The following is a 22,166-nucleotide window of genomic DNA, read 5'->3' on the forward strand; positions in this document are numbered from 1 at the left end:
GCTCAACCTCTGCTTCACAAGGTGCATTTTCAACATCAAACGCTATTTTATAAGCTTTGGTCAGCATTTCAATAAAATGCAAAACCTTGATTGAAACTCCGAAAATAAAACTTGACACCAATCCTGTACCGCCAATGACTGCGGTGAGATAAGCAAAGACGTTAAGACGCTTCAAACCGAAGTGAAAAATCTTGTTTCGCTTGTGAAGGACGCTCTGCCTCCAAAACCTCCAGGTACTTTTTTACGATGATGTATTGGGGAGCGGCATCTCATGATTTCACGCTAACATGTTAAACTGCAGTATTTTCTTTCTCACGGCCCGTCCCTTCTCTTCTTGCAAGGAGCAGTACAACAAAGGAAAGTAAGGAAACAGTAAGAAATTTTCATTTCAATATTCCAAATCACTCGCTTGATGTGTGCTGTCCATCATGGTAGGTGTAAGGACTCTTGTCTTGCATACAGGCTGACTCAATCCGTTTTAATGCTCTCCTTTTCCATAAGGTCGAGACGAAGCCAAGTGTACCGCTGATGTTTGGTTCACAAAAGATTCCTGTTTACTGTCACATGGGAAACTTTGGATGTGGTGACGGAGGATGGACAATGGCCATGAAGATTAACGGTGCAAAGGTAAACTCCCTGTCTCCTTTAAAAAACTCTGGATATTATTGATTTAAAAAAAAGAGAAATGAAATTAAAAAAACACACCCAAAAACGAAAAAAAATAAATATTAGTTCTTCGTTTCTCAGAGAACCTTCCATTACAACTCCCATTTCTGGAGCAACAGAAATTCCTATAACCTTGCTGGAGGCAGGACTGGGTTTGACTCACAAGAAACCAAGTTACCGACCTACTGGAACACCCCCCTTCTCCAAAATCTGCCTTGGTATGAAGATTGGACATCAGCTCAGGTTCATTGTCATCAACAGGCAAGCCAACTCACTGTACTCCCTGATTGCTGATGGAAAATACCGCGCTACCTCACTGGGTCGTGACAAGTGGAAGTGGTTAATTGGTTCACAAGCCTCCTTGCAGCACTACTGCAACAAGGAAGGGTTCAATGCTGTGGGAAGAAGCCTTCGTCAGTCCAAAGCAAGAATCGGCATCATTTCTAACCAGGAGAATGAATGCTACTCTTGTGACTCCAGGATTGCTTTTGGTACAGGAGGTCTTCACGACGACTCCAACACGTGTGGCAATGAAGCAACATGCTCGCCAGACAATGGACACAAGCAGATCAAAGTCATGGGCTACATCCTGATACAGTGACAGGGAACGCCGCTAACGTTCCAAATTTCAAGCCAAGAGGCCATCATGAATTTAAAAAAAGTAGTATCCTCAGGCTTACCAGCTAATAAAACAAGGATTTCAAAATTATTTTCTTCTCTGGTCAGATTTGTGTTAACTATAACTTTTTGAAAACCGGTCTAAGACGTATCAATTGTGCAAAGCTAATTCAAGTTTTGAGAAGGAAGTAGAAATAGGCAATGGAGATATATTCTATGTTCATAATTGGTCGACGTCACGAGCTGCACGCGAAGGGAGGTTGTGATCTGATCACGCACTAAGAGGGGTACACGAGAATAGTGACTTTTTTTTTCTCTTTTCTTTTTCGCGGGATTTGCCGTTTGCGCTCGCCTTACGCATTTGTCTGCTTTGGTGAAAAACCCGTAAAGCCTCGCCTGTTCTGCAAGGTAACCAGGAGACCAGGAAATTAATGATTTGAATATACAATAATTTGCCCTGATACGATAACTAAAGGAACACAAAAACAGTACCTTCAAAAGTATTGCCCATTTTCTCTCTCTCATTAGACCCGCCCATTTTTCTGAATCATTTGTTTGAGGCGTCAATCTCTACGCGAAATACGAATGAAGACATTAACAAGATTTTTATTAGTTCTTTAACCGAACAGATTTCCTTCCGAAATATTTCCCGTAGTTTTAACAGACCTCTTCACCACGACTTCAGACAATCCCCTTTTCCCCTTTTAATTCGAAAATAAGCCTAAATGGATCAGTGAGATTTCATTTTCAAATTTTAGAGAAAAGAATTCTGTTGTTATCTCGTGTAGAACAAAGGATAGTACTAAAACCGCTTTTACCTATCGACGGGGGCGGGGAAGTTTAGGGGGATGATATAGTTCAGGAAGTTTTAGAGGACAGATCGGTCGTTGCTTAGAGACCACGAAGGAAAAACATAGAAATCTGACTGCCAATTGACTGCCAATGATGGGGGATGGGGGGGGGGGGGAGGCTCATAAGAATATTAAAACCAAAATTGACCGGACTTCCCCCTCAGCTATAACTGGTCCCTTACAACATAAATCGGTTATTTTGCTGTACGTAATGTAGTCGGCTGTTCTACTCGAGTCGAGTAAGTCATTCCTGACTGTTTAGTTAAGATCCGTCGGTAGGGTTGAGTGGCTTTGTTAGGCTCGTTTGTTGTGAATTTGTGGCGAGGGAGTGGTTTATATAGCGCCAGCAGTTGTTGAAATCTGTTGAGAAGAGTCTGTTCTAAGATAGCGAACCAGCTATATATCATCGTTGAAAGTAGTTGTTGCAGTAAGTGGAACTTTCTGCCAGCCCAATCTCAGGCCCGGTCAATAATGTGATTCGAATTCATTATCGACTAGGCTTTTTCGCGGTGCACCATGCAGATTTGCGGCAAAACTGTTGAATCAGTTTACACTACCGAGACCTATGGCAATCGACCGACCAAATACTCTTATTTTGAGTGAGATGATGACGAGTGGTCAATCACCCCCACCGACAACAGTCCCTCTTAAGTCAACTCTTTCCTGAACGATCAAAGTGAACGATCAAATGAACTGAAGATAGGTTGTTAATGACGGTGTCTTTCTTGTTTCTAGGAAGAATTGCTTTGCCGGTGAGGTCACAGTCTGTTCAGCTCTGTAAAACTTTAAGCAAACCGTAAGATATCAGTATAAAAAGGAAGAGATGAAATCAGGAAGTAACGGCCATTAAAAAAAAGATGAGGAACAGAGCCTCTCACAATTCTCTTTTCTATCGTTAATTACACGTTCAGCTGGGGGGTTGGATTTTACGATTCTAGCAAACAAAGCCTCTCCCCACTAATTGCTACACCTTTCCTTGTAAATGATATACGCGAACTTGGTGTTATATCATGGTAATTATTAAAACCAATTCACCGAAGTGAAAATGGCTGGTGGTAGATATTACTGAGCCACGAAGTGGCGAGTTCAATATCCATCACTAGCCACCGACACTTAAGGTGAATAGTTTCTTAAGCATATACTAAAACGGTGAGACATGTAACTTCCCTGCGCATACAGCTCGCGACATCGACGTTTGATGGATATCGAATATGTCTTCTTAGCAAATTTCTATAGAGTTTTAATACTTAATTTGGCTTTGTGCGATTGAAGCATCTTGGACTGGATGTGAAAAAGTTATGTTTGAGACAAATCTGACCAGAGGAGAAGATAATGCTGTTTTATTAGCTAGTAAGCTTTACATTTTTCTAATTCATGATGGCCTCTTGACTTGAAATTTGGGGAGTCAACTGTTTCCCCTGTCACTGCACCAGGATGTACCCCATGGCTTTGATGTGCTTGTCTCTGTTGTCTGAAGAGTGTGTTGCTTCATTTCCACACGTGTTGGAGTCATCATGATGACCTCCCGTACCAAAACCAATTCGGGAGTCACAAAGGGCGCAACCCTTGTGATTGTCAGCGATGATACCGATTCTTGCTTTGGAATGAGGTGAGTCGTCCCCCACAGAATTGAAACCTTCCTTGTTGCAGTGGGGCTGCAAAGAGGCCTCAGAACCAATCAACGCCTTCCACGTGTTACGACCCAATGAGGTGGAGTGGTATTTTCCATCAGCGATCAGTGAGTGCACAGAATTGGCGTACTTGTTGATTACAGTGAATTTGGCCTGTTGGTCGATCTTTAGACCGAGACAGATCTTGGAGAAGGATGTGTTCCAGTACGTCGGTAACTTGGTCTCTTGTAAGTCAAACCCAGAGTTCCCTCCAGAGGGGTTATAAGCTTTTCTGTCGCTCCAGAAATGAGAGTTGTAATGGAAGGTGCTCTGAAATTGATAATAAATGATTTTTTTCTTATCTAGTATGATATCCATTATAGACTGTTTTAATCTCACGGTCATTAACTAATCATAAGCGACTCCTGGTGGTTGTAAGGGAGACCGTAGCCATTTCTTGCCCGTCTTGTAAAGATGAGTGAACGATCGAGCGAACGACTTTTGGTAGCTGTAAAGGAAACAGCATACAATTTCTCACAAACCCTATTTCGCTTACTTACACTGACCTGTATGGCTTGTTAGCTCAATTGGTAGAGCGCTGCACTAGTATCGCAGAGGTCAGTGGTTCGAATCCCGTACAGGCCTGATTTTTTTCAGGTCTGATTTTCGCTATTGCATAAATAGCGCTCTCTATTGCGAGGATCGTGCATCATACGTACTGACCTGTATCTCGAATGAATTTCAAATGATCTTATATTTTATTGATAGGAAATCAATTTATACCTTGCTGCCATCAATCTTCATGACAGGTGTCCATCCTCCATCTCCGCATCCAAAGTCTCCCATGTGACAGAAAACGAAAATTGGCTTTGAGTCCAAGAGCAGGACAACCTTACCACTCTTGTTCAATCTGTTTGTTAAAAATGCTCTGTGAGAACTGGTAGTACGTAGCGAGACGTTTGCGTATTCAGTAGGTCTTAGAACTTTTCAAGAGACAACGTACGTTTCAATTCTTTTCCAAAAAGAAGTCAGCTCGGATGATTATCATAAAGGATAAGGAGCTGGATTGTTGTTAAAATCATTGCCGTTATTCCTTCTGATGGCTTATCTCGTTCTTACCTTTTTCTGATATTGTCATTGAGCTATTCTACTTACTTATTCCTTTCGTAAATTTCCTTGCACGTTGAGACTGAAAGAAGAGTTAGACATGAATATTATTCTTCTTGGTAGCACTGTGAGTATTTTTGCATTCATGTGAACATTAAAAGCATCAAGTTTCCTCCAAATTGTTGCAAACTGATTAATGCAAGGAAGGTGATTAACATAAAACAAAATCACCCTCTCTGATAACACGGGACCCTTAAACAACAAGAGAAAAAAGAACGTGTGGTATTTTAAAATCTGATTGAAACGAAAATTTACCTTTTAAGAGAAAAAATGCAAATGAATAGCGTTTACTTTGAAACAGAGCATCACTAGAAACCTCATAGAAACATCAAAAGAGATTCATTACGCATTGTGCAGATTTTTCCATCCCCAAAATATCCAGGTTTGCATGAACACTTGTATGATCCTTTAGTATTGCTGCACACAGCGTTAGCATTACAGCTATGTGTTTCTGTAGCACACTCGTCAATGTCTGAAAAGAAATTAATAATTTTTGATGGCTAGACAACTGTCCAAAGAATGATTTTCATTTAAGTTTTAAAGGTAACCCATGGTTTGCTAGTTTGTTTTCCTACCCTGTGGTTGGTTCAGATACTCGAGCCATACCCTAAACGAAACGGATCAAAACCGACTGCAACTCAATCACTCGCGCTCTTCCGGCCTGCAAAGCTGGCGTATGTTTTAGCGCCTCACAGAAGTAAAGAAGGGCAGGGCCTCCAAAGGCAGCAGCTTACCAAACGCCTCGTTTCTCTGCTACCCGCTTTTACCTTTCAAACCACACTTCATTCTCGTTAAGAAGTTTAATATAAAAATGGAGCCCCCCCACGAGCCTACGGCTGGTTTCACATGACAAGGTTTACCTTTTTTACAGTTCGGACCTTTGAATCCAGTGGGACACAAACAGCGATGTCCTTTGTCGGTAAAACCGCTTTGACAAGTACCGTTCTTTTCGCAAGGGTTATCAGCACAAGCGCTCTGAAGCCAAAAGGAGAAAAAGTATGAACAATTTTAAAATCATACCTTGAAATATTAATGTTGCAGGATGGGTGATTAGTTTTTTCTAAGTCTAAGTCTCTAGCTTTTAATTTAGAGCAGTTCATAAAAAAAAAAAAAAAACAATTAGAAAAGAAGGGGAACTTAAGCTTATCGTGCACCTTCAGGGGTGTCTCGCGTGCAAGCGAGGTAGCGCGTCCGGTTTAAACTGTAGATATCTAAACCTCATATCAAAATAAAGCTTATAGGACTGGCTATCAGACCGTACCAAAAATTTGGAAAAAATTAATTGTCGAATTTTTCACGACTTCTAAATGCGAGCGCTCCGAATCACCTTTTGAACATTACATGTCAAAGCGAATTTTGTTTTTCGCTTATTTAATGTTCCGCCGTTTCCGGCGCCAAAGCGCTAAAGAAGAATGTCTGCGATTTGCCATATTCAATTTCAGTGAAAAGTTACAGAACATTTTTGAAATAGGATTAAAAAAGTGTGGAGTGATCGTTTAAAAATCGCTCTTGAAAAACAATTATTTAGAAATAAATTCGGAGACACTTTTTTGTTGTTTATATTTAAAACTAGCTACTGTCAAAATTTGAGAGCAATCGAAAAAATTCCCTTTGACTTGTACCTCTTAAAAGGTGATTCGGGCGCTCGCATTTAGAAGTCGTGAAAAATTCAACAATTAATTTTTTTTCAAAAACTTTGGTATAGTCTGAAAGCCAGTCTTATAAGCTTTAATTTGATATAGGGGTTAGATATTTATAGTTTAAACCGGACGCGCTACATCGCTTGTACACGAGACACCACTGAAGGTGCACGGTAACCTTTAAATACAAAAAAGTGCTGATGACAAAATAAATGTCAGTGACAGCAAAATTAAAGCAATCATCTCAACACTTAAGATTATGAAAGTGGTATTCCGCAGAAACTGACAATCAGCTAATAAAGTAACACCTACCTCAGATGCATGATAAAATTCCTTTTCATCCTCCCTCAGGTCGAGTTTCTGTCCTTCGTGAGTAACGTTACTAAATTCATAATTGTACCCACGGTAATGCGAATTCTTGTTTTCTTTGTATTCGTTGGGACTGCTGTACTTATCAGTTGACAGTAACTCACACCACAGTTGCCCTTCAGCGGCCAGGTTCACGGAGACACACAGAGGATGGTGAAGGCATTTAAAGGTGCATTCAAAGTCGTCGTATACCATAATCTCTTCAATTTTAGGTACATTGAGATGATGGAACTTGTCTAGGGAGAGTAGACTTTGCCTGGATATCTGTGATGAAGTTTCTGGTATATCGTCGGGTTCTACAATGACTGCTTCTATTGGTTAAGATTGAGAGTGCTTTTGGAAAAAATAGGCTCCTAGCAAAATTTCACTTAGTAGGAACAAAGAATTGGAAATGCGTGGTGTTTCTAAACTTTCATGGAGAATTGTCTCTACTTGCAGTTATTGTGACCGACATATGGATCAAGGCGGCCACTTATTTTGCCAAACAATGAGCTTTTACAATAGAAACCAGTAGAAAGGAAAAGGACCAAGCTAGAGTGGTAACAGAAACTTAAGAACGTTTCAGAAGAGAGCTCCTTTTGGACTATTCGGATATTAAGGTGCCTTTTGGCATGACAACCGAATAGATTGCTCCAAAACTGAACATGAATCGTAAATTTGGACATTTTCTCGCGAACTCTTGAAATTCTTGACAATTTGTCACAAAGGCAAAAAAATTGACAGCGACATGCACACAAATCTACAAAAGTACTCAATCTCGATAACTCAATAGAAATAATAATTTACCATAATTAAAGCGAAGAGAAAGAGAAATAATAATTTACCATAAATTAAAGCGAAGAGAAAGAAAATCAGAAAACAACGCAGTTGCGCTACATTAAATGACACACAAACAAAGCATCTTTACAAAGTTTAAGTGGTGAAGTTGTTTAAAGTAGTTTAAAAAAGTGCTACACTAATTTAAAATGAATTCCTATGTAAAAAAAGAAAGAATGTTTTTTCCAATTTCCTAAAAATTTAATGTCTAATATAAAAAATAAAGATTTTTCATCTTCTGAAATAAATTTTCATATCTTCTTTACTTCAAGAGATATAAAGCAATAATTAATTTGAGAGTAGAACGAAATGCGAGGTTGCCGACCAAGGCTGTAGCCAGACTTCAGGACAAGACGAGGCAATTTTTGAGCGCCGAAGGCGCGAGCCGCGAGGGGGGTCTGGGGGCTTTCCCCACAGAAAATTTTGAAATCTAGATGTTCAGAAATGCTCTTTTAAGGAGTTTCCGTGGCATGTTTCTTCGGAAAAGTCAATCTTCAAGAAGAAAATTTAAAAAACGGCCAAAATCAAGTGAGGCAATTGCCTCGTCTTGCCTTATGCTAGCTACGGCCCTGTTGCCGACACTTCATGTCAACTTGTTCTCGTTATCTAATTAACGATTTCACAACCAGTCTTGATTTTTATTGTACATTGTACAGTTTTGAACAGTTTTAAAATTACTCATTCGTTTTCAAATATACTTCTATTAGTTCTTTCCGAAAACTAGATATATAGAGAGATTGTCTTTGTAATTCAAGTGCTGTTTTCAAGTTGTTATGATGTCCAAAAGCGACGAGTCCCTTTTGCGGCTCCGGTAAAAGGAAAATTTCATCGCAGTTTGCATCCGAGCGGAAATATTGCTCACCGATAGTGATAGGGGTTCCTACTAGACTCAGGGAGACTCAGTGGCGAGGGTCTATTTCTATCGAAGCTGCCGTGGGTGTTAGTTCGCGAATAATATTGCCGACAGTCCATCATCATTCGCGTAGCATAGCACTTGCGTTTGGGTTTACATTGTAGCTCTCCTTCCTCTGCCTGACCTCTCTCTTCCTCTTATTCAATCAGTGTTTATTAAGCTTCAAGAAAATTGATACTTTTATAGGGATAGCGTGAATGATTTTCAGTTTGAAGGAAAACGCTAATTTTCCTTCTGTGATACCTCAAGGAGGCTCGTACCGGTTTTCATCTTTTTGATGGTTTGTAACTTTGAAATAATAAAACAGAAAGACTTACCAAGGCCAGTTGAACACTTTTACGGGGTTGAATTATATAATCATCGGTTATCCAAAACTAAGTGTCATTTCGTCAGTAGGAGTTTCCATGGCAACGCTTTCATAGGCTTCTTCAGACGCATTTTTTAGCTTATGGCTTAAATAATTCGAAAACTAACCCGGTGACACCGTGATTTATTTTCAGTGATTGCTTTTGACACTTGAAAATGAAAATGCACAAAGATTTTTAAAAAATTCTACGGAGCGGAATTTCAGAAAATCTAAAAAAAAGGTAATTTTCACACATCGCAAATTTCCTTCCGTAGAATTTTCTAGTTTTTTAACTGATGATTCCTTTCGACGTTATTATCATATTGGAACAATAAAAAGAAGGGGTCACCGGACTTTTTTTCATGCAATAGCTTTCGCGAGTTTAGCAATTTCCACGCGCTTTCTCGCGCATTTAAAAATCTGGATTCTATAAGATCGACATTTGTTCATGATCTGTTATAGCTACCGCTGATTATTGCGTGTGCTCGCGCGAGCGCCTACGGTCTGATGTTTACAGACGTTTACTGCTAAGAAAATCATTAAACAGCCGTCAAAGACAGCCTCCCGGGCTCATCTTAAAAATCCTACACACGACTTCTGGCTATATCATATTATTTTCCTTTAACTTTCAAAGTCTTCTTCCACCTCAGGTAGATTATCCTTCACTTGAGTTCTTCTTCTTTCGCCGTCGCAAGATTTCATATCGGTTATTATTTCTTTTAGATGTGAAGTAAAGCAACCTTTACTTCTCCGAAAATCGTCTTTTTATCTTAGTTTCTATCTCCTGCATTCATAATGGCCGCTCAACACATCAAATACACACTCTTAGGTTAACTTCTCACAAAAGTAGAAAAACATCCTCGCCCCGCCATCTTTGTTTTAAATTTACGTCTTTTAATCTCGCGCTTCTTTCGCACGTTTCTGTCGTGCGTGACTAAGAGTTATCTGTTCCCCGCGCGAGGAAACTAGTACAAGCCACCTTAATTAAGGAAGATCTCAAAACTTCGCTATCGAACGAATGGTTTTGGAGGATTAAGATATTAATTAAATGAATGAGAGACTCACTGATCAGTGAAGTTGTTCACTGCAAGGACCTTTCGTTTTATCTTTCTGAGTTACGTTTGGTGAAAGATTATAAAATTACAAATGTTTTTAAGCCGCGTATCAATCTTTTTGAAAACAAAATAATTTGGATATATCAACAAAGTTGAAATGGTAAATTGGCCACCGTAACGATTACAAAAGCTGACGTTTCGAGCGTTAGCCCTTCGTTGGAGCGATTAGAGGAATTGTGGGTTGTGTGTGCTTTTAAAGGCAGAAAATGGAGCTAACGTAGCCAAGTCAAACTTTTTAGTTTTAATGAGTGTAGTGGGCTGAATCGTTGAGGAAATCCATAAATGATCCACATCAAGAAAAAAATAACTTTTGCGAAGAGCTTGTATTACAGGAGAGCTTAATTGTATGACATTATGTTCTTCAGCCGATTAAATTATTACCCAAAAGCTACAGATCTATCACGACAGGTAAATTTGTTGATATTCTCTAATTATTTTTTTGAGAAAAATTTGACCGGCAGACAACCAACAATAAACTCTTCCATTTAGAGGACAACATCCACAAATGTAAACTTTTCACACATAACAATCCAGAGTACAAAAATATGAATAGATAGATAAAGAGGGGAATAGATAAGTGGAAAATATTATAAAATAACTTCTGAATGACGAGCTCGATTATAACGAACCGGTCTACAAAAAAAAATCTTCCGCAATTCGCTGCAAAAGAAATGCACGAAAACTTACACACATCATCCATTCACCGGGAGTTTCTTCGCTCAGCAGTTGAAACAAGTGTTTAGCTATCTTTAAAAGAGTTGCTATTGTGCGGATAAACAACAAAACCCTCTTCAAACAGGTAGCAGGTGTTAAATGGTAACTACTATTTAGAAGTAATTCAAATATATCAACAAAGTTGAAATAGTAAATTGGCCACCGTTACGATTATAAAAACTGACGTTTCGAGCGTTAGCCCTTCGTCGATTCGACGAAGGGCTAACGCTCGAAACGTCAGCTTTTATAATCGTAACGGTGGCCAATTTACCATTTCAACTTTGTTGATATATTCAAATTATTTCGTTACCCCCACCGACGCAGCCCCAAACAGTTTCTTTAGAAACTATCAGCCTTTACTATTTAGAAGGACTACTTTCCCTTCACTATCCCTATCAAAAATGTGTAATGGTAGACCTAACCTTGTGATGAGACAGAAGCAGATATCATAAAATACCAAAGTAACAGAACAAACATAAAAAGCGGATTCTTTATATCACAGACCGCTTTTTGAGACGGACTTCACGAAGCATGTGCAAATGAATGTAAAAAGTTATTTTTTTCCTTATGGTAAAAACTTCCTGACTTTCTTTTGACCAATGAGAACTAGATATTACCTTATAGTTCTTTGTTTCAACATGATATCTTAAGTCACTTTGCCAGCCGATATTTCATTCTTTGGGAGAAAATAGATAGTTTATCTTACTTACTAAGTTTCTCGATGGTTAATCGTACAGACACAACAGCAGTTATAGTTTGAAAATCGATATCCGTACGCTAAACAAGAAACGAAACGGAAAAAAATAAATGCTACTGCCGCTGCACCTGATTTTAATTTATTGAACTATGCTAAAACTATTTAGCGCTTTAGGCCCAAAATTGTCTTCCGCCTTGAAGCACTTTTACGACAGCTCGTAGAAAATTGGAAGGGCTGCAAGTGAGTTTATGTTCTAAACTGTGGTTAAGTTTTCTATTCATTGAATATTAATTAAAAAGAAGGCTAATAATACCATTTCAGAAAGGATATATATATCTTATTAGACGTTTTGTTGTATAGTATCGCTGAGTATTTTTACGAGTTGTGTCGCATTTTGACGAACCCGTAGGGTTGATAATTTACCTGGTTAAGAAGTTTTAAGAATTTACGGTTAAGCTATCGTTTAACAGCTATATGTTGTGGAGAATAAAACAAGACCTTTAAACAACCGCCAACCTTTCACCGCCTCCTGGTTAGCTCAATTGGTTAGAGCGCCGGATTGTGTTGTGTGGGAGGCCGAGGGTTCGAGCCCCGGCCGGACCAATACTCATGGTCTTAAAATAACTGAGGAGAATTTGCTACCTTTCTATAACATCAATGAAATAGTTAGATATTCTAGTCTTCTCGGATAAGGACGAATAAATGGAGGTCCCGTCTCCTGCAGGGTTAGGGGTAGGAGACGTTAATTTCCCACACACGAGATTACTGTGTGATGGATGTCCTCCCCTGGGGTGGGATGTGTGGGGGAAAAGGTGAGGTCGTTACATGGACTAAAGCGGCTGCCAGAGGCGCCTGATAATGCTGACGTCCGATCTCAACCTTAGTAACACTGTAGACCTTGGCAATTCAGCCTATGCTGCTATTAAGGTATCGAATCATTCACTTTCACTTTCACTTTCACTTTCACTTTCACAAATAGCAGGTGCTAAAAAGTACCTATGATTCAGAAGAATTACTGTCCCTTCTCTATTTCCGCTCACAAAATTGTCATGATACAGCTTACCTTGCGGTGAGACAGAAACAAATATCATGAAGCACCAAAGAAAGATAAAATTCGACTTCTTCATCGCGCAGATCACCAGGCTTCTGGGACTGACTTTACGAAATGTGCAAATTGATACGAGTAATCTTACTTAGAACTTCCCTCTTACGGTACAAACCTCCCTCATTTTCTCTAAACCACTGAGAGTTGGGTGTTACCTTATTGTTCTTTGTTTCAATTTAATATCTCTTACTCTCGTACCGGGACGAAAAAAATTCATTGGATGAAAACAAATTGATTACCTTTACTAAGCCTCTCGACGAGTGGATTAACAATTAATCGCGCTGACATAGCAGAGGTCAAACGGGATCTTAGAGAGAAACTACATAGAAAATTTAAGGGCTTCTTCTGCTCTACTTGGCTTTTATTAATAGAGTAAGGAGAGAGTGATTTTGCCCCTACGGGGCCCAAAATCGTCCTCTGCTCTAAAATAAATTGCTAAAAACTAGACTACCTGCCTCGTTTACGATAACTAATTATGAATATTTTAGAAACTTTAATTATCATTTCATGTCTGCATCATATGACAGACTAGCATGACAAACAATTACGATAATATGAGGTTAGCGTGATCATCAAAACATTGAGCATCAATTTGTCGTTAAAGTATGTATCTATCCACTAAACGATCCGTTCTTTTTTTCTGTTCGTAAATGATTAACTATACATTCATTAAGATATTTAAGATATTGCAAATTCCGTTTGGCCAGTGAAGAATTGTGTCGTATGGTTAGTCATTCTAAGTGCAAATGTCGTTTTTTTATGTGCGTAAGATAATGAAGAGTTCGGAAACTAATGTAAAAAATTTGAAAAATCCCAAACAAACAAGACTATGTCAGAGTGGCCTCGGTGTGTAATTTCTAAGTACCGTTATCTTGCATATATTATATCCCACGGCTTTCATATTTTTGTTTTCATTATCATGGCGCGCCGTATGTGACTTCTTTGCCACGCTCCTTTAAATCGTGATGATGGCGGCTCACTACCTGATGCCTATTTACACCTTGTCAGAAAAAAGGCTGCTAATTAGCGAGCGTGTAAAAAGGACCTCTCGTTGCAACGATTAGATCACCCCTGATGAGGGCACTAGAAAGGAGTGTCGAAACGTTGGCTAGGAATTGTAAATTCTCAGTTACATTCATTCAATCTTTGAACCAGAGTAGTTTTAATTATAAACCTTGTCTGATTCTCCACCTGAATGCTTTATAAACTTTAATATATGTTAATGAAGTTACTTTAATTCGAGAGGGCCAGAGTTCATCTCAAAAAACTAAGCTTATCTAGAAAACAGATCAAGTGCTGAGCCTCTAAGACTGATATGTTTTAGCAAGAATGAAATACAACTACAAATAACAGACCTTGAAGATAGAACTGGTTAGAATTTACGTTTTCAATAAGCAATGGCCTAGATGTCTGGAGAATCCTTTAGGTAAAACTAGAATCACCATAATCATCATTAGGAGTGTGAGCCAACAAGTGATACAGGTGAATGGAGGGGGGGGGAGGGGAGGAGCAAAAATAGTCCTGACAAGAGAGCACAGGTGCTTGTTTCGTGTGAGACTCGAAAGATAGCGATCACGTTTAGCATCTAGGTATTCCAATGGCAAAGTTAACTCTGCTTGGACTGTTTAAAGGATTCCCGCGTGAGTTCATCCGAAAGGTCAGTGATCTGATGTTTTGGCAAGGCTGACTCACAATCTAAAATAGAACCCTGAGTTGTTGATTAACTGAAATTTATTTCCTATGTTCATCAAATTATAATATCACCAGTTCTGCAATCAAGTTCAAACGTTTTTTAGTAAAAAACAAAGGGGGTCAGTTTCTGGAGAAACTTCAGTGTTTCTTCGTTGGGGGATATTAGAAGATAATTCGTTTTTCTGTGGCTTACACAAAGTGTGAAGCCACATTATGGCACGATTTCATTGATTGATTTATTTATTTCTCCACGAGAATCAGCGCCTGTCACGTGGTCTAGTGTCGTACGGCGCACTAGTCTGAGTCAGCCATCTTGGTTGTAAGCGTGGTCTCCAGTAATTTTTTTTTCTGGTGATCGTATCACGAGTTAGTTCTCCTCACACAAATCGACACACCCAGACCCAGTTTGTGTTATAACTGCAGCTTGTGCAAGAGCTTTTACGTTCTTAAATGACAACATTTAAGAGCGAATGTTTGAATTGACCGAGTGAAAATCGAAAAATGTGGCACTCGTTCGAAAAATTGAAAACCTTCATATTTTGCCCAGAGATACCTTCTACTGAACTTAGAAACGTGGTGAGGTCTTTTTTTCCCCAGACTTGCTTCTTTATCCTAGAAAACTCACGAAAACCGAAACGAGCGTCGGTTGCCGTTAAACGACGGAAATCAGTGCCCCGAGCCGGTAGAGACAAATGAACTTTGTTCTTGAAAAGCCCAAAAGAAAGCAAGCTCGTATCAATTTAACAAGTTTGTATAGGAGGGACTGAGGTACGGCTTAAGTCTGAAACGGGACCATTTTATTACATTTTTAGTTCAGAGAACTCTTTTAAAAACCACCAGTATTTCAAAATCCAAATAGCGCAGTTTGTAGCAAGTTTTCAATTATCATTTTCCCCATGCGGTATAACTCAGAATCGGTTCAGGTTAAGCTTATGATAAATGGAATTAGTGTTGTTTTCGAGGAGATAAAAATTATTTTGGGCTTTTCATTTCCGCGCGGAAAAACCAGGCTGAACTTTGTAAAAATCGCAACATCTTCATTTACGTCACGAAATAATCTAATTGGGCACCCCGTGGTTAAATCCAGAATTCCAAGCGCATTTTAGAATTTAGCACCGTTTTCGAACAGGAAATCAATACAGAAAGCTAGCCTTGCAAAGCTAACCAAGGCAAATTGGTTTTTATCTTTGCTCTTGTTTCCTGAAATCCTCATCCACTTCCCGTGGCGAAATTCTTTACAATTCTTCATTCTCACGTGAAGTCACACTAATTGCGCAAACCGGTATTTGAAAGTTCTGGTGGATAAACAAAGTATCTTCTGGTAGACGAAGCAAAGCGCCGAGTCAGGGGTCTCCGATATTCTTTGTTCTTTTTGGTGCTTTTTCAACGGGTTATCTTTGTACGGTTAAGAACTGTGGTCACAATAGTATCAGGGACAAAGGAGTGTATCGACTTTTTAGATTTCCAGGCATCAAAACATCACAAGGAGAGGCCATTCGCAAACTTTGGTCAGAGTGAAGATGCTGTGGCTTGCTCGTATTTTCAGAAGCGATCTGGACGAAAAAGCCATTGAAAATACTCGCGTTTGTAGAGACTACTTTATAAAAGGTTAGTAATACAAAGGACATTAGGTTAGAATTATTTTTTTAATAACTATGATTATATTTTATTAAAAATTACGGCCGCGGAATGATCGCCATATTCCACGGCCTCCAAGTGTGTTCGCACCGTTTTTGCTTAACATGTCAAATTACATTCCTTGCCGAAGGGGGACCAGCTTTATACTTGAAATCTACCACAGATCCAGAGTGGGCACCATCGTCAAAGCTGGGACATAACAGTGTTACTGAAAAGGACATCTAAAAAGCAGTCGCACGTAATGATCGGGCAGAACATCGAGAGAAAAAGAAGAGGAAAATCCAAGAAGAAGCAGAGGCTTTGGCTGCTAGAAAAGAAGCGAAACGACTTGAAGCTGAGAGACTAGATGCTGAAAGACTTGAGGCTGAAAAGGTTCAATCAGAACAAAACATCGCCTCTGACATATTTAGTAAGTTAGGATTTTCTATTCAGCTGAGTTTGCCATGTTTTTCCGGGTCATCCTCGATGTAAAAACCTGACGAGGTTTTCTTTGTTTCATGAGGTATTTTTTCGATGTACGCTATCGTTTATAATGTTTTGTTGTCTTTGTTTTACGTCACTCGTAAACTTCACAGGTTTTTACACCGAGGATGAGCCGTTTTTCCTCTTATTTATTTACTATTAAGTTGTATTCTTAATTCAATATTTCTGATTTTTTGTCTCCGAATTATTTTTGAGTGTTGGAATTCGGAGTGCTTACACTATGCTCATGAAATAAAATCAAAATTACCAACAGCTTATATTATTATTAACTTAAACAAAAGGCAAAATAGGTGAGGGTATAATAACTTACTCTGTACTTGAGTATTTCTTGTTAAAGTCCTCATGGACATAGTGTGCGCACTCAATAGCAAGAAGTAAATAAGACATTGTAATAAATTAATTTTTATTGCTTACTAGTGGACAAGTCAGAACCTTATTTTGTGGACAAACAGTGCTAGGCAGATACAACTGGTGAATTATTGGACATGCAGAATAAGCATATGCAAGACTAACAACAACAACTTAGTAAAATGAAGGGTCAACTAATGTTTTCAAGTCAATTTAGCGAGGACAGTTTCAGGGAAGATCCTTGGTCAGTATACTATTTACTAATTCTGATATGAAGAAATCATAAGCATCCCTTGTCTTCTAAGCCTTCATTTCTTGCCCGGTTTTCCACGAGGCTTGGATGACTAGGTAGTTTTCAGATGCAAGCGGGAGAAAATCCTGCAAACATACGATCACTGCGTTAGAGTGCAAATATCATTGGGCGACTGCATGTCGAAACGTTAGCGGACAAAGATAGATTTCGGCCGAAGCGTCTAAATTTGAAGAATATATTGTCATAATACTGCAGCACTGTGTACAGAAGCCTGCTTGCAGGTGATAGTTTGTGTCTTCAAGTGCGAGATTCAGCATGGCGAATATCGATCGTCCGGCGAATGGAGGGATGGAAGATTTAGGACCAGTGACAAGGCGAATCTCGCGCCTGAAAAACAAACTACCGCCTGTAAGCAGGCTATGTGTACAGCCGCCCATTTTTAAACTCCTTTTAAACTTCGATGTCATTGCCTGTGAGACACAAACAGCGTAAGTCGGTCGTGATCGGTCAGTTTCAATCCGTCAATCCGCCGGCAGATTCTGTTCTGTAAACACCTGTTTCGGGAAAGGTTGTTGGAAGGAACTGAAAATATACACGCGACAGCCACGAAAGTTATTGTGGGCAGTTTTTATGTCGAGGTTCTTTGACCTCAGGATTTCAGGGAAATCTGAAAATGCCTCACAGTAAGCACGATCTATCGCCTGTTTGATGAATTCATTTATATGTTTGACCTATCCATTCACTTATTACCGGATACCCAAATAACCTTCGAAATTGTCGCCTGCACTTTAGACTTTCTCAAAGTCCGTTTTTGTGGGAGTCCAGTGGGGCGGAAAACGAATTCGAATCCATACAGGCGCGACAAGTCGTCTCCTCGCGATTTCGTCGCTCGTTTTTCTTAAAGACGAGCATAAAAAGACGACTTGGGGCAAGTCTATCTCCTGGAGTGTCCACCCAGTACAAGTTCTAACACATAAAGTAACTGTATTCCATATCTGCCGACGTTCTTTGTCAACAGAATGACTGATTTTATTATGCGTTGTCAGTGCAAGCAGTCAGGACAAACAAATCATCCCGCGCAAGTTTTTTTGAACACGAAAAGCTCCTGAAACTCTTATCGAGCAGTGAGAGTCATAGAGAACTGTTGAACGCTATAAAAGAGTGGCAGTTTATGTCACAGGGTCTCAATGTGGTAATGACTCGTAACAGTGGCCAATTTACATTATAACTCACAGCTGAGAAAAGAAATGAAATTGACAGTTCTTTATAAACTTATCGCAGTCCTTATTGTTTTGCTAATTTCATATCAGAATATTTGCACAAAAGACAAACCATTAAGGGTCTTGATTAGTTGTGTGGGCATGCATGCACGCATGAAAAAATGGTCAATTCGATGAAATGGAAAGATAACATTTTATTTGCTTAAATCGCAGTGTCGCGGTTCTCAAATGGCCTTTCGTTCTCTAGAAAATAGACAGCTATACTGTGAGCAGATTTTCAGACTCTATGATAATTTCTTTACATTGTACAATTCGATCGAATAAAGTTAAAAATAAACTTAACCTTGAAACTTGTCCATCTGATGTCGCTCAGTGCGAGCAAGAAAATACGAGTGTGTTTGACAATGATAACAAGGAAACAAAATCATCACAAACAGTTATTCACCGGTTAAGCAACACAGAAAACATTTTGAACATCGATCAATTATCAAGATGCGCTTGCAAATTGCAATTTATTTTATGGCAAATCTCATCGCGCTGTTCGCTGTTTTAATCCGCGCCAGACAGCAATCCTGTACCGCCAATCACTGCGGTGAGATCAGCAAAGACATTTAAGACGCTTCAAACCGAAGTGAAAAATCTTGTTGCGCTTGTTATGGACGCTTTGCCTCCAAAGCCTCCAGGTACTTTTTTTACGATGATGTATTGGGGAGCGGCATTTCATGATTTCACGCTCACATGTTAAAACCGCAGTATTTTCTTTCTCACAGCCCGTCCCTTCTCTTCTTGCATGGAGTAGTACAACAAAGGAAAGTAAGGAAACAGTAAGAAGTTTTCATTTCAATATTCCAAATCGCTCGCTTGATGTGTGCTGTCCTTTATGTAGGTATAAGGACTCTTGTCTTGCATACAGGCAGACTCAATCCGTTATAATGCTCTCCTTTTCCATAAGGTCGAGACGAAGCCAAGTGTATCCGCTGATGTTTGGTTCACAAAAGATTCCTGTTTACTGTCACATGGGAAACTTTGGATGAGGTGATGGAGGATGGACAATGGCAATGAAGATTAACGGTGCAAAAGTAAACTCCTTGTCTCCTTTAAAAAACTCTGGATATAATTATTGATTAAAAAAAAAGAGAACAAATGAGATTAAAAAACACAGACACAAAAACGAAAAAAGTTAAATATAAGTTCTTCGTTTCTCAGAGAACCTTCCATTACAACTCCCATTTCTGGAGCAACAGAAATTCCTATAACCTTGCCGGAGGCAGGACTGGGTTTGACTCACAAGAAACCAAGCTACCGACCTACTGGAACACACCCTTCTCCAAAATCTGCCTCGGTATGAAGATTGGGCACCAGCTCAGGTTCATTGTCATCAACAGGCACGCCAACTCACTGTACTCACTGATTGCTGATGGGAAATAGCGCGCTACCTCACTGGGTCGTGACAGGTGGAAGTGGTTAATTGGTTCACAGGCCTCCTTGCAGCACTACTGCAACAAGGAAGGGTTCAATGCTGTGAGAAGAAGCCTTCGTCAGTCCAAAGCAAGAACGGCATCATTTCTAACCAGGAGAATGAATGCTACTCTTGTGACTCCAGGATTGGTTTTGGTACACGAGGTCTTCATGACGACTCCAACACGTGTGGCAATGAAGCAACATACTCGCCAGACAATGGACACAAGCACATCAAAGTCATGGGCTACATCCTGTTACAGTGACAGGGAACGCCGCTAACGTTCCAAATTTCAAGCCAAGAAGCCATCATGAATTTAAAAAAAAAGTAGTATCTTCAGGCTTACCAGCTAATAAAACGACGGTTTCATAATTATTTTCTTCTCTGGTCAGATTTTTCTTAACTATAACTTTTTGAAAACCGGTTTAAGACGTATCAATTGTGCAAAGCCAATTGAAGTTTTGAGAACGAAGTAGAAATAGGCAGTGGAGATATATTCTATGTTCATAATAGGTCGACGTCACGAGCTGCACGCGAAGGGAGGTTGTGATCTGATCACGCACTAAGAGGGGTACACGAGAATAGTGACTTTTTTTTTCTTTTATCTCTTTTTTTCGCGCGATTTGCCGTTTGCGCTCGCCTTACGCATTTGTCTGCTTGGGTGAAAAACCCTAAAAGCCTCGCCTGTTCTGCAAGGTAACCAGGAGACCGGGAAATTAATTATTTGAATGGACAATAATTGACCCTGATACGATAATTAAAGGAACACAAAAAACAGTACCTTCAAAAGTATTGCCCATTTTCTCGCTCTCATTAGACCCGCCCATTTTTCTGAATCATTTGTTTGAGGCGTCTGTCACTACGCGATTTACGATTGAACATATTAACAAGATTTTTATTAGTTCTTCAACCGAACAGATTTCCTTCCGAAATATTTCCCGTAGTTTTAACAGACCTCTTCATCACTACTTCAGACAATCCCCTTTTAATTCGAAAATAAGCCTAAATGGATCAGTGAGATTTCATTTTCAAATTTTAGAGAAAAGAATTCTGTTGTTATCTCGTGTAGAACAAAAGATAGTACTGAAACCGCTTTTTACCTATCGACGAGGGCGGGGAGTTTAGGGGGATGATACAGTTCAGGAAGTTCTAGAGGACAGATCGGTCGTTACTTAGAGACCACGAAGAAAAAAAATAGAAATCTGACTGCCAATTGACTGCCAATAATGGGGGATGGGGGGATCATAAGAATATTAAAACCAAATTGACCAAACTTCCCCCTCAGCTATAACTGGTCCCTTACAACAGAAATCGGTTATTTTGCTGTACGTGATGTAGTCGGCTATTCTTTTCGAGTCGCGTAAGTCATTCCTGACTGTTTAGTTAAAATCCGTCGGTAGGGTTGAGTGGCTTTGTTAGGCTCGTTTGTTGTGAAATTGTGGCGAGGGAGTGGTTTATATAGCGCCAGCAGTTGTTGAAATCTGTTGAGAAGAGTCAGTTCTAAGATAGCGAACCAGCTATATATCATCGTTGAAAGTAGTTGCAGTAAGTGGAACTTTCTGCCAGCCCAATCTCAGGCCCGGTCAATAATGTGATTCGAGTTCATTATCGACCAGGCTTTTTCGCGGTACACCACGCACATTTGGTCCATTTGCGGCAAAACTGTTGAATCAGTTTACACTACCGAGACCTATGGCAATCGACCGACCAAATACTCTCATGAATGGTCGGTCACCCCCACCGACAACAGTCCCTCTTAAGTCAACTCTTTTCTGAACGATCAAAGTGAACCATCAAATGAACTGAAGATAGGTTGTTAATGAAGGTGTCTTTATTGTTTCTAGGAAGAATTGTTTTGCCGGTGAGGTCACAGGCTGTTCAGCTCTCTAAAACTTCAAGCAAACCGTAAGATATCAGTATAAAAAGGAAGAGATCAAATCAGGAAGTAACGGCCATTAAAAAAAAAAAGATGAGGAACAGAGCCTCTCACAAATATCTTTTCTATCGTTAATTACACGTTCGGCTGGGGGGTTTGGATTTTACGATTCTAGCAAACAAAGCCTCTCCTCTCTAATTGCTACACATTTCCTTGTAAATGATATACGCGAACTTGGTGCTATATCATGGTAATTATTAACAACTATTCACCGAAGTGAAAATGGCTGGTGGTGGATATTACTGAGCCACGAAGCGGTGAGTTAATTATCCATCACTAGCCACCGACACTTGAGGTGGATAGTTTTTTAAGCATATACTAAAACTGTGAGACATGTAACTTCCCTGCGCATACAGCTCGCGACATCGACGTTTAATGGATATCGAATATGTCTTCTTAGCAAATTCCTATAGAGTTTTAATACTTGAATTGGCTTTGTACGATTGAAGCACCTTAGACTGGATGTCAAAAAGTTATGTTTGAGACAAATCTGACCAGAGGAGAAGATAA

The 22,166-nt window shown here is 39.5% G+C and overlaps 3 protein-coding genes and 1 pseudogene across 3 annotated transcripts; 2 read left to right on the top strand and 2 right to left on the bottom strand.

Moving 5' to 3' along the window:
• The first annotated feature begins 871 nt into the window (after positions 1-871).
• On the top strand, positions 872-1,267 carry LOC148729044 (uncharacterized). Its single transcript, XM_088725426.1, has one exon. The coding sequence runs from the start codon at positions 887-889 to the stop codon at positions 1,265-1,267; it is 381 nt and encodes a 126-aa protein (XP_088581552.1). The 5' UTR covers positions 872-886.
• A 2,228-nt stretch (positions 1,268-3,495) lies between these two features.
• Positions 3,496-5,222, bottom strand: LOC148729045 (putative skeletal organic matrix protein 5). Its single transcript, XM_088725436.1, has 2 exons — positions 4,529-5,222; positions 3,496-4,075 (listed from the first exon to the last, which is right to left on the bottom strand). The coding sequence occupies exons 1-2, from the start codon at positions 4,589-4,591 to the stop codon at positions 3,557-3,559; spliced, it is 582 nt and encodes a 193-aa protein (XP_088581562.1). The 5' UTR covers positions 4,592-5,222; the 3' UTR covers positions 3,496-3,556.
• LOC148729046 (uncharacterized) lies at positions 4,897-12,731 on the bottom strand. The gene is made up of 5 exons (XM_088725073.1): positions 12,586-12,731; positions 6,865-7,232; positions 5,773-5,887; positions 5,259-5,384; positions 4,897-4,934 (listed from the first exon to the last, which is right to left on the bottom strand). Exons 1-5 carry the CDS (start codon positions 12,647-12,649, stop codon positions 4,897-4,899), a joined length of 711 nt encoding a protein of 236 aa, XP_088581199.1. The 5' UTR covers positions 12,650-12,731.
• Positions 12,732-18,753: 6,022 nt separating this feature from the next.
• Positions 18,754-20,023, top strand: LOC148729047 (putative skeletal organic matrix protein 5; annotated as a pseudogene).
• Positions 20,024-22,166: the final 2,143 nt, after the last annotated feature.

Source organism: Stylophora pistillata, chromosome 6, assembly GCF_964205215.1.
Source record: "Stylophora pistillata chromosome 6, jaStyPist1.2, whole genome shotgun sequence".
Classification (NCBI taxonomy): domain Eukaryota; kingdom Metazoa; phylum Cnidaria; class Anthozoa; order Scleractinia; family Pocilloporidae; genus Stylophora; species Stylophora pistillata.

Excerpts from the sequence above, each read along its gene's own strand:
- LOC148729044 (XM_088725426.1), top strand. The coding sequence starts at position 887 with ATGAAGATTGGACATCAGCTCAGGTTCATTGTCATCAACAGGCAAGCC.
- LOC148729045 (XM_088725436.1), bottom strand. The coding sequence starts at position 4,591 with ATGGGAGACTTTGGATGCGGAGATGGAGGATGGACACCTGTCATGAAG. Across the intron at positions 4,076-4,528 it reads TGAAGATTGATGGCAGCAAG|AGCACCTTCCATTACAACTC; the intron begins GTATAAATTGAT and ends TATCAATTTCAG.
- LOC148729046 (XM_088725073.1), bottom strand. The coding sequence starts at position 12,649 with ATGAAGAAGTCGAATTTTATCTTTCTTTGGTGCTTCATGATATTTGTT. Across the intron at positions 7,233-12,585 it reads TGTTTCTGTCTCACCGCAAG|AAGCAGTCATTGTAGAACCC; the intron begins GTAAGCTGTATC and ends CTTAACCAATAG. Across the intron at positions 5,385-5,772 it reads AGGTCCGAACTGTAAAAAAG|ACATTGACGAGTGTGCTACA; the intron begins GTAAACCTTGTC and ends ATTTCTTTTCAG.